This window comes from Balaenoptera musculus, chromosome 11 (assembly GCF_009873245.2).
Source record: "Balaenoptera musculus isolate JJ_BM4_2016_0621 chromosome 11, mBalMus1.pri.v3, whole genome shotgun sequence".
NCBI classification, from domain to species: Eukaryota; Metazoa; Chordata; class Mammalia; order Artiodactyla; family Balaenopteridae; genus Balaenoptera; species Balaenoptera musculus.
Genome location: NC_045795.1, coordinates 10,185,606 through 10,198,041, shown reverse-complemented (window position 1 = coordinate 10,198,041; position 12,436 = coordinate 10,185,606). Strand labels below are relative to the sequence as shown.

The window sequence follows — 12,436 nt, the reverse complement described above, 5'->3', positions numbered from 1 at the left end:
CCTCTCAAATATTATATTGGATTATGAAAAATGCACTTTAGTATATTAATAAGATCACTAAAAGCTACGATCTTAAGGATTTCCCTTAAACATTATTTTTAAAGTTTGATTTTTCTTATCAATTTTCAAATTTCATCAAGATACCAAACAAGCTTTCTGACTGACAAAAATGTCCTGGGGCCATTGCCCTCTTCTTCCTAGATCTCTGTGTGCCTTTTTACCCTGATAGGTCTTACTGATAGAAGTATGCATGCACCCACGCGTGCCCACGCGCCCAAGCTAACCATTGGTTACCTTTGCTAGCGTTATGCATAAGGTGCTTTTTGCTTATCTGCATTTGATGTTTTTTTTTTTCTACAGACATTGCCTTTTTAATGAGAAAAGATCATTTTTATTTAAATATTTTCTAAATTTTCATCAAGCGTTTCCTTCTGAGCTGTATAATCATAACCTAGATCTTCATAGGAGAAATTTGGATGGTTAGATATTGTTGCTTGGGGTGTGGAAGGACCTGAAGGGCAAATATTGACGAGTTCAGCATGGCCCTGTAGAACTGTCGGCACATGCTATTCGTTCCGTCAACGTGACGTAGGTGAGAATTGGAAATGCCCTAAGTATCTCCAGAACAGCATTTTAAAAATTAAGATTCAGCAATATTTTAGAATCTTCAGCCAATAAGAAAGCCTGTGAGAGAAAAATAGTGTTGGGTGCTGGGAAGGTATGAAGGGATGAGACTGAGTAGTTTTTCAGGTTATTATTTGCCTTTGAGAAAGAGTATATTTTTGAGTAGTGAGGACAAATGCCAAAACATCAAGGCCGTTAATGAAAAAAATAGTCTAGAAGCGACTCGAGTATGAGCGCGGGGAAAGAGGTGAAGAGAGGTGGGTTCCAGGAGTAGTTTGAGAGGGAGGGTTTCCCTTACACGCTGCCAACTGAATGCTTGGGTGAGGGTCAGGGATTCTGGGGCAGGAGTTGATTAACAAAGAATGGAGAGCAGATCTGAGTTTGAAAAATAGTGGGAAATATGTGCTGAAAAATGATTTCTCCATATTGATCGGAAGTCATAAAACCACTACATTTTAGTACGTGTACTTTTTTTCCTCCCTTATCTCCAGGAGTACAGATTTGTTAAAGGTCAGCTACAGATTTGGCTTTGAATACATTCAAGATGTAACTAAATACCTTTTTTCCAGATTGCTATTGCCTTATGAAGTCAGTTTATAAGTAGGCTCTGTAGTTGAGTAGTAATTTATTTTAAACTAAGCTGCAAGTATGCTATTTCTAAAATTAGGTTTGTTTTTTCATTTTCAGTAATGATGTAGACATGGAAACAGATCACTACTCCAATGGAGTTGGAGAAACTTCATCCAATGGTTTCCTAAACGGTAGCTCTAAACATGACCACGAAATGGAAGATTGTGACACCGAAATGGGTCTGCAGTGATATTTCTTACATTTTTAATAAAAAATGATGACTACAAGGTTATGTTTTTACTTGTACTGATTCACAGCTGATGAGCATAAATCAAATTTAAAGATGTATGAGCCATTGGATTTTATAGTGATACGTATTACTTCTCGTAAAATTTCTTGTGAGAGTGGGTTGCTAAAGAGAGTAGAGTTTAATTTTTTGGTATCTTCTTTGCTGAACTGTTTCTGCACAACTGTAGTGCTTTCATTAATGTAGGAGTACTAACTTATTAGTGTTAAATATCCTTTAGGATAGCTAAGGTTGGAGATATGAAAAGTTTTTACACCTATTTCAGTATAGCCAGTAAAGGCCAAATGGGTAGAGATGATTTTATAAGTTCTAATCAAACTGTCTTAAATTCATTTAATGTGAATATATGTGACTGTGCATAGCCCAGTGCCTGGCAGTAGGTGCCTACATTTGACACCCCCTTGGCTCCTCCCCCCTCAGAACTATGTGGCTGACAGATATATTAGCATGCATAATTTTACTTTGTTGACAACTTGTGTAGTAAATTGTACCAAAAAGTTAAACCATCAGCAAACTTTCCCATCAATTGGAGAGTGAAAATTATTGAAGCTTATAAATTCTTATTAGTCAGAACATTAGATTTCTTAGTATTTTGAGATTAAAAGGTACTTATTCAAATTGTTAGAAACTACTTTATAAATGCAAACTTATATTACACAACCACCTTGTTGTTGAGGATTGTGTGTTCCAATGCATAATTCACTCTTTCAAGCAAGGAGTATGATTGAAAAGGCAGCCTAGCTTCACTCTATCAGATATCAGCAAGCAACCTCAACATTCCAAGAGTAATTTGAGCATAGTGATTAAGAGCAGGAGTTCTAGAGTCGGATCACCTGGATTTGAATTCTGCAACTGCCACTTACTAGCTGTGTAACCTTGGTCAAATTACTTAGGAGCTCTTTGCCTCAGTTTCTTCATCTGTAAAATGGGTATAATAATAACTGCCTCATAGCTGATCTGTGAAAAGCTAATAGCACAAAGTAAGTGCTTCGTAAACATTAACTATTATCATCGTCATTAGTGATTTATAATGTTGTTGTTATTAGTGACTTATATTGTTTGTTATTGATCAGTGATTATTGTCAGTCAAGATATACACTGTAAAATTTTTTCCTAAAAGTAGTATTTTTCTAAAAGTAGTATAATTAACCCTTTTGATTAGTATGTGGTGTCTTCTGTGTTTTTACTGGAGTCATTTAGTCTTTCTTACCTTCTATCTCTGTTCTTTGTCAGTTAAAGTAGCCTGAGAAGCATTACTTTTTTCTTTCTTTCTTTTTTTCATGTTGCTGTAGTTTTAGAAAATCGTGCTTATTAACCTTTCATAAAATTTTCCCTGAGACATATGTACATCCTAACACTGAAAGGTTGTCACCTGACTTTCAACTGCAAGCTGGGTATTGGATCCTAGACTCTTGAGGCCTAGATAAAGTATACCTTTTAGCTACAAAGGTCCACATTAAATTAAAAATCTGCATATTTAGGTAAAATATTAGGAAGTAGTTACTAAATGAAACGTCCAAAATGTTGTAAGCAGTTTATGTTCATTTCTCCATTGTACTCCAGATGTAAGGTAGTAAAATACCTGTTTGTTTCGCTTACAGAAGTTGATTCAAGCCAGTTGAGACGCCAGCTGTGTGGAGGAAGTCAAGCCGCCATAGAAAGAATGATTCACTTCGGAAGAGAGCTACAAGCGATGAGTGAGCAGCTGAGGAGAGAGTGTGGCAAGAACACAGCAAATAAAAAAATGCTGAAGGTAAATTTGTTTTCCCTTGAAAACTTATAAATGTGTCAAAGGAACGAAAATGTAGTTTTGTACATTGAGCAACACTGGAACTCTTGTTGGGAAACTTGGACGCGCGCTCCTCCCCGGCGTCCTGCCCGGCCGAGAGTGAGAACGCGTGGCCGGGTTTGGCAGCCCTGCTCTGCTGGAAGGAGCGCTGGACTTCTGTGAAACATACAGATTAAATCTCAGTTCTGCCACTTACCAGTGTTGTGTGCCCCTTGTCAACTTGCTTTCTTAGTTTTCTCAGCTATAAAATTGGCAGAGTTATTAGGAGAAATGTGAGTGTGCTGATAAAACTATAAATTTGAGATATTTTTACTTTAGTAGAGATTGTTCAGGGTTGCAGCAAATTGAATGTGTGGCTTTTATTTTGAGATTGGTGAAGGGTTGGGTCATCTTTCACAGAAGAGATAAAACACGTCTTCAAGTCTCTTCTGGATTGATGCCTGCACTGGATATAGTGAGATGGAGAAAAGGGAAACAGTTCATTAAGTTAGCCACAGTTCTGTGTAGCAGTTAAAGATGGAGCTTTGCCTACCTTAAGTCAGCATTGCAGTTAGTGGTAGAGATGAGATTTTTTTCATGTTCATAGAAGTCCCACCAGCCCTGTACACCTGTGAAACATGAACCTAGCCATTGTGGTTTTTTGTTCTGTTTTGTTTGTCCTGCATGAGGTTGGGCTCAAAAGTTGGTTTGTTACAAATATTTTCTCCTGAATGTTTTGAAATAAGCCCAAAAAACGAAGGGGAGATGCATGTAGTGGCCTTGACACTGATGCTTGGGTATAGGAGAGGGCGAGACTCAAGACTCCTGCCATCCCTTCCTGACCTAAACAGAGAGAGGGCCAGCGAGCAACACGTAGTAGTGCTAAATATGGCATAAAATCCGTCCCCCCCAAAAAAAAAAAAAAAAAACCCACCCCAGCTACATGCGCTGTAGCCTCAGTAGAGCACCTGTCTAGTCTAGGATGGGTTAACAAGCCACCTGTATACACCTCCAGAGAAAAAGGCATGCGTAACTGGATTTTTCCAGACTGGGAATTTTCATTATTATACAACTTTGAGAATCTTTTCTGATATCAGCAGTGCTAAGAAACTTCTCAGGCTTTATTATTATTTCACGTATCCAAAGCTATCCCTTTGGGAAACTTCTTTGCTAGGTACTGGGGTTGTTTTAGGGCAGTGGTTCTCAACCTTTTTGGTATCTAAACACTTCAAAAACTATTAAAGATTCCCAAAGGGCTCTTGTTTGTATAAGTTATATTTATTGATTTTACTCTACTAGAAATTAATACTAAAAATTCATTTTAAAATAATGTCGTTATTTTTCATAAAAGTGTTATTTTATCTTCCTAAAATAAACAAACAAACATAATGAGAAGAGTGGCCCTGCTTTACATTTTTGTAAATCTCTTTAATGCTAGGTTTAATAAATGATAAGCTGGATTCTCATACCTACTTCTGTATTCAGTCTGTTGTGATATCACACACATGTAGCCTCTGGAAAACCCCACTGTATAGTTTTGAAAGAATGAGAGTGAGAAAAGAGCAAGTAATATCTTAGTATTATTATGAAAATAGTTTTGCCCTCACAAGAGACCCTGAAAGGGTCTTTGACCCAGTTGTCCCTGGATCATGCTTTGAGAACTGATGTTTTAGGAGATATTTGGGGATATGAAATGTTTTTAAAAAAGAATTCATAGGCTTTTTTACACCAGGTCATCTGACTCTGTTTTCTTGTTAATACTTTATGCTAATGGAGTATGATTTTATGTAGCCTCTTTGAAAATTTAACATTCCACTCCATGGCTTATTCTTTGATTCTAATTTGCATGAAGCACAGGAAATGGCATTACATGGCCTATCCTCAAAGATATTCCTTGATTATATATTGAATTAAGTGAAGATGTAATTCATCATCTAAAGAATGTGGATGGCTTTGAGTTTGTCCCTCTGACTTCTAAGCAAATGCCAACTACTTCAAGAGATTGTCTTAACACTCTGAGCTGCTTCTCTCCCATTCCCCAAACGTATCTTGATCCAGGTAAGAGATAAGATGGGTGGCGGATCCGGCTTCTAAGTACCTAAAGAACAATGCTGGAGGATTTGAGGGTAACACAAAGAGAACTTTTTTTTTTTGCCCTGGTTGAGAAGGTTTAGAAATTACTGTTTTCTTTTCTTCTTCACTTCAGGTCATGGGTGGTTGAAAGGGGTTTTTTTATCTTTAGTTTTGTTTGAATTTGCACAGACTTCTGAAGCATGCATACACGTGTAGAGAGACAGGATTTGGTTAAGGCTGGCGTGAGACTTAGCGAAGTTGCCGTAAGGTACACGCGTGTTTTGCTTCCCCAGTCGTGGAGTAGCACGCGCACTGCAGGCCTCGGGGTGGCCCACCTGTGCTCAACACGGGCTGGGGGTCCTGCTGCAGCCGTGGTTCTCCTGACCTTTTTCTGACTTTCTCGGTCTTCCTTTCCTGTTTTCCTGTTGTTTTTGTGTTTGTTGCTTACCTGCCTGAGTCTGCCAGTGGCTCCCAGGAGAGCTACCTGAATTGTTCAACAGCTGTTTACTGCACTTGCGCAGAGCAGCAGGGCACCTGCTGGAGGATTGGGAGAGTCAGGTTAGAACGAGCAGCCCCAGCTGCAAGTAGCTCTTAATCCAGTAACTCTAGACACACCCTGTGTAGAAACTGCTACAGATTTTAAGCCAAGTGTAAGTACAGTTTGAGAATCCTACCTAAATGTCACATTTCCTCAGAAATTATTCCCACTGAAGTAATGTTTTTTCTAAAATAAAAAGTAACCCATAATGCCATGATATTTAACAGGTATTTTCAGTTTTGTGCCTTAAATCGCATGGGCATATGTTTTATCTGATTGGTAATTGTAGTTACCCTATTTGTATTGTTCTTATTATCATAAAAAATGTATTTCCAGTTTCTATACATTATTGACAATTATTTTTAAGTGGCTATATGATATTCTAGTGTGTTGCTATATCAGTTTATTTAAGCATTGCTCTATTTTTATTTATTTATTTATTTTTTTTTTTTTCATTGCTCTATTTTTAGATTTTCTATTTGCCTTTTAAAAAATGCTTTAGTGAACACCTTTATACATGTATCTTTGTTTCTTCCTTAAAATTATTCCACTGGAATAAAGTCCCAGAAATAGAATTATTGAGTCAAAGGATACAATTATTGTGGCTCTTGCTACGTGTTGCTGTGTTGCTTTCCAGAAACGTCTACCAATTTATCAGCAGTAATAAAGGGATGTGCCGGTGGCACTAGTACCTTAATTCTACTTTAGTGGGTTTAACATTATCTCAAAATTGCTTATTTGCATTTCTTTGGTTACTCTCACCAATTAGTCTTACAGCAGAATTTAAAACATTAAGGTTGCTTTGCTGATTTCATTCCCCTTGTAAAGAAAGACCAAGTTCTAGATATTTACTCCTGGGAACTTGATCGTGTAAACCGGTTTTTTTTTTAAAGCGTTTTTTTAGTTTTCTTGCTTAAAGCTTCGCTCTACTTGCAAGCTGTGCTTCATAGTGTTGTTGTGTGATCCATCTAAAATCAAGTCTAATCCATATCACTCCGTTATGTAAAACTCTGTTGCCTTATTGGAACAAATGGAAGCTTTTTAGTGCGATTTTTAGGGTGTTTTAGGATCTAAGCCCTTACCCATGGTTCCAACCATGCCTTTTCTCCTTTCCAGCCTCAGTTTCCATGTAGCTTGAGCCTATTTCTGTGATTGCTTCTTGTGACACAATACACTCTGTTAATAAGCAATAGACGGTACATCATTTACATGTCTGCCTTCCCCATAGGACTGTGTGAGTCCTCAAAACAGTGATGAGGTCCTGGTGGTCCCCGTCTGTGTCCAATAAATATTTGTTCAGCTATACTGAAAATATGGGGGCAAAATTTTAGACTTTTTTCCTCTTAATATTTAGATTGGTAATTAAAAGAAAGAAACTGTATCTTCCTAAAAGAAGTACAGTACTAGCTGTGTGGTGGTAATCTCTCACTGCCTCAGTTTGCGTCTAAGATGGGCATAGTAGTAACCACCTCCGAAGGTTATTGTGAGGATTAAATGAGATGATACACATTAGCGCTTGAAACATTGCCTCACACAATATTAGTGCACAGTAAATTACTACCATCATTATCTTTTTCTGTGAATTTTGTTTTAAATGCTAGAAGGTGTATTTGACAGAATGGTCTTGATTTGACTTTTGGGACTGCAACATCTCACCTTTTTGGTAGCATGTCAGGATGTAGACGCAAGAGGATAGTTTTGTGCTTAAAATTTTATGTAGCAGTTATTCCTTGGACGGATTCTTTAGTCTGTCTTTTAAAATTTATCTGCACTATAGGGATGGTACCTCATTAGATGGTTGTGGGGTGAATTAAGTCTTGAGCAAAGCTCAGTCTTTAGAAATAATGTGATTGATTAGAGTTAGCTTCACAGGATATCAGATATTAATCTTTCTCCATCAATAAATTTGGATTGGGGGGAACCAGAAATAGAATCTAGTAGCTTTGTGAGATGCATAAAATATCTTAAATACTGTTAAGAAGCAGGTCTTGCAATCAGCAGGTATATGAAGCTTTTTTTTTTTTTCTCCTTGTATCTACTAGCACCTGTGAGTAGCTGCAGGGGGTTCAAAATAGTATAAGTTCTTCAAAGAACTTTCATTAGTAACTGTGGCAGGAAGTCTGATGTGAATGAGATACTCAGCAGTGTAGGACAGTGGAGGTGCCACGTGTATCCCTGTCTGTAGCCTCAGGCCGCACAGCTCTGCTTTATGGGCGGTTGTTCTCCAGTCGTCACAACGTAGAGGCCAATTCAGATGAGCAAGGGCAAGAACAGGCTTGACCAGGAAGCCTTACCCCCACTAATAAGATTACTAGAGGGGTGCCGGAGCAGCTTCACGTGGGAGATGGTATTCTTTAGGAATTTCAGTCTTCCACCTTTCAGTGACCAACATTTTGAGTGTTACGCTACTGAATTCACTGATTTGGTTTCCTCAGCACTTCTCCATGTATGCCATCTGAACTGGGAAGGTGTCCTGTGTCTAACTGTATCTATATCTGTATCATACTGTTACTCTGGATTAGGGCATTGACTTTTGGCAAAACAATAATTTATCCTTTACTGAAAGATTAGAGTGAGCTGACATTACTAATTTTGTTCAGCTCAGTTAGTCCTCATAAACTGTGAAATAGGACCTCTTATAATCCCCATTATACAAATGAGGAAACTGATACTTAGGAAGGTTGTTCTTGCCCAAGGCCACTCTGGTGATGCAGCTTAACTTGAAGCCAATGTCTGAAACCGCTGTAGTTATGTGCTCCCCACAGAAAGACGACAGGAAGACAGAGCCATCGTCTGAAAAGAAGACTGTGTGTCAGTTACTTCAGGAGGGGCGGCTTAGGATGGTTGGAACTACTGAATGTTCCTGAAGGGGAGCCAGTTTAATTTTATTTTGTTGATTACTGAGTTTGAGAAGATGACATCCAGTGAGATATGCCCAGTTCCCACATCTGTTTAAAAAAATACATGGGCTGGTCCTAACCTTTTAATGTCAGATTCATATTAGTGGTCATCAATTGTAAAGCATCCAAATGTTTTCTCTTTCTCTTTACTTTAACCAGTAATATAGCCCATTCCACAGGAATTAAGTTTTTTCCATTTTTTATTTCTGTTCTGCATGTGTTGTAGGGATAAGGGGTAGATGATGAAAATGGCTGTTTACAAGAAAAATGAAAACAAATTAGGCTTTGCTGCATAATCTAGTTATTAAAAAATATATAGCCTCCTAGTCACAGGGGTAAATGGGCTTGTGTTAGTCTAGGGCCTTAAAGCCATATTTTACCTTTCTCTCAACGTGTAACCATGGTGAGCACAGTCGCTGAACTGTTTGAATTAAAAACCAAATTGCTGTTTTCAACAGGATGCATTCAGTTTACTAGCCTATTCAGACCCTTGGAACAGCCCGGTTGGAAATCAGCTTGACCCACTTCAGAGAGAACCTGTGTGCTCTGCTCTGAACAGCGCAATATTAGGTGAGTGAGGCCGGAAAGCACGTCGGCTGGTCTCTTGAGTGTTTGAGATGGTGTTTGTGCTGGCGTTTATATTTTGGCAAAATCATAAGGGAAATGTTTTTTACATTTTAAAAATTAAAATGACCTTAAAGTATAGAAAACTTCCTCTGGTATCTCAGTCCCAGATTAAATAGATTCAAATGGAGTAAAAGCAGTATATTGGGGTGCATCTTGTGATTCTGGAAGACAGAAGTTTTTGTGTCAACGTGTACATAAGCATTTCCGGCCCGAGCCACCGGTGTCGCAGCTCCCATGGGGCTCGAGTGCTGTCAGCATCAACCCTTGGAGACACATGACATTCTCATCAAAGTTCAGCATATTTAACTACATGCCCTTACCAAGTAAAAAAGGGAGGGAAGGGGAGAACAGCGGGCTTAGCCAGGGGGAGCACCAAGTGAGAAACTGGGATGTGCTGCCCCCTGGTTGGTTGCCATTCCTGTGAGCAACTCACGGCAGAGTAGGACTGTGGTATTTATGTACCAAACAACTACTTTTTTTTTTTTTAAACAGAGGACAATTTTTTTTTAATCTTTATTTATGGCTGCGTTGGGTCTTCATTGCTGCATGTGGGCTTTCTCTAGTTGCGGCGAGTGAGGGCTACTCTTCGTTGTGGTGCGCGGGCTTCTCATTGCAGCGGCTTCTCTTGTTGCGGAGCACGGGCTCCAGGCGCACAGGCTTCAATAGTTGTGGCTCGCGGGCTCCAGAGCGCAGGCTCAGTAGCTGTGGCGCATGTGCTTAGTTGCTCCGTGGCATGTGGGATCCTCCCGGACCAGGGATCGAACCCGTGTCCCCTGCATTGGCAGGTGGATTCTTAACCACTGAGCCACCAGGGAAGTCCCCTGAACAAATACTTTTTATATGAATTCGGTAACTGCACATTTTGTGCGTTTATATATAAACTATAGGGTTGATTGTTTACAGAAAACTTTTCATATCTGGGCAATTTTTCTCAGAGGTAGTTCAGATGAGAGCGATTTTTCACCTTTTTAGAATGTAATTCCTCAAGAAAAATGGGGACTACCAGTTTAGAAGTCTGTTCTGTGCTGTTTGGCCCTGTTAGGTTTATGTCTGAAACAATCTTAGATAGATGGGATCAGTGTCACACAGAGAGACTTGGAGTGAAGGCCAAGGCTCATGTGGCTGGAATGTAAAGGAAGCAATTTAAAAGTATTCACGTTTGGGCCTTTATCTGCTTTGTCCTTCTGAAATTCATTATTAATTCATGGTGTTATGGTCTAATACTGAAGTTCTGGAATAGTAGTAGTGTTTTTTTTTGTTAATACTTTTCTTATACAAATTCAATGTGAATTTTCTTTGGGTAATGTGTATTTTCTTTGGTTATACGAAATTCTTTTAGCTTTACTGGTAAAAGTAAGTGTACTTAGTAGCAGTGCTGGGATTGTAGGGCAAATAATGGTTTACTATAATTGTCTTTTTGAAATGACTACATTATAGGTAATCATGAAGCCCTAATTGCTTTGTATCTAGGTAAACACTCAGACTTGGAAGGAATTTTTGAAAAGTGAAAAGTTTTCTTACGACAGTTAAAAATCTTGGGTTCTCCAGGGGAATTAAAATTTTCAGTAGTAAATTGCTTAGGACCATTATCCAGGATGTGTGTGTTCTTACATATTGTGCCATGTATTATGTAGTTCAGCTGTAAACAGTGCTTAAACTATATTAAATGTATATAATTCCTGCAAAAGTAATGAGACTTACTGCTGTGGGTGTATGTGTGCATATTTATAAATACTGTGCTATATTATATAGCTTCATCTCTAAATAGTGCTTAAAGTTATATTGTATGTAATTCCTGTGAGTTTCATATGCTAAAAAAATTTAAAGATGCTTACAGATGTGCCTCCCTTGGCCAAAATAAAACTGTAATGAAGTGCTTACCTCTGAGCAAGGTTACTTCCCTGTGAACCTTCAAGAGAGATTTTTGAAAGGATGGTTTCCTTTTCATTGTTTATTCTGTTATGTTGATTTTATGTAAAAATTAAATTGTTCCTGATTCTAGTTGAGGCAGAGTTAGTTTATAAAGTCATTCCTGCTTAGAGTTGACAAAAAAATGTATCACAATCAGAATTTAGCTGAATAGCGTCTTGCCAGAGAACAGCTAGTACTTGAATAATCTTAACCCACAGACCACTTTTCACCAGCGTGTGCATCTTTTCTTGCGTATCTGTATTCTAATATTCTTCATCCTGTGTCACCTCCCCTTACACCTTTAAGTCCGGAACCTGCTCCCTTTATTTCTGCCTCGTCCCTTCCGGAACTTCTCTTTCTCCCACCGCCATGTGCGGCCTCAGAACCAACCACGTGGAGCCTTAACCAGCCCTGGATCACTGTTCTTGCCCTGTTGCCAGCTGTGCCTACAAGGACTGATTAGTAATTTTACTAACTGGGAATCTGCATAAAATTAAAATTTGGACACCTCCACACAAGGAGGAGTTATCAGCTTCTATGGGTTTGGTCACTTTTATCATTAGTTCAGTTTCTCATTTCTGGCAAAGAATGAATTTTGATGATGGTTAACATTTGTACTACAGCTGTCTGACATGTCTGGTATGTAGGACCCTGAAAACTTTCATTTAATGGTGATTTTTACAAATGTTTATCCTATCAATTGTAAATTAACTCCTCAGATTGTAGGGTCGTTTGGCTCAGTGGTCTCTCATGGTCACCCTCACCACCTGCTCCCTTACCAACCCAAATGACATTCACCAACATGCCGTGGAAAGGATTCGGCAGCCTCTGTTGGGTCCTGTTCCCAGAAGGGGAAGAATCCATCAGTGAAACTTGTACCGAAAACCTGGTGCTGTTTTCTTTGGTAATGTCAATTGACCTTGGAAAAATAGAAGGGAAATACTAAATATTCCTTACTCCCCACTGCACACATTAGATAATTACATCGTTTCCATCATAGTACATGTGGAAGTAAAAGTTTTTGAGTGTCTAACACCTTGAAAGTCTAATTCTGCAAGAAATGTTTCTTATTACTTGAACACCCAGTAACCACAGTACCTTGTCAGAGTACCTGTCCA

General features: G+C 38.7%; 1 protein-coding gene across 1 annotated transcript in view; it reads left to right on the top strand.

The window, feature by feature from the left end:
• Positions 1-12,436, top strand: part of RANBP9 (RAN binding protein 9) — an 88,663-nt gene that overhangs the window by 75,072 nt on the left and 1,155 nt on the right. Inside the window, exons 11-13 of the mRNA XM_036868308.1 lie at positions 1,312-1,433; positions 3,103-3,254; positions 9,239-9,350. Of these exons, the coding sequence (XP_036724203.1) occupies positions 1,312-1,433; positions 3,103-3,254; positions 9,239-9,350 (386 nt within the window). The remainder of the gene's footprint in view (positions 1-1,311; positions 1,434-3,102; positions 3,255-9,238; positions 9,351-12,436) is intronic.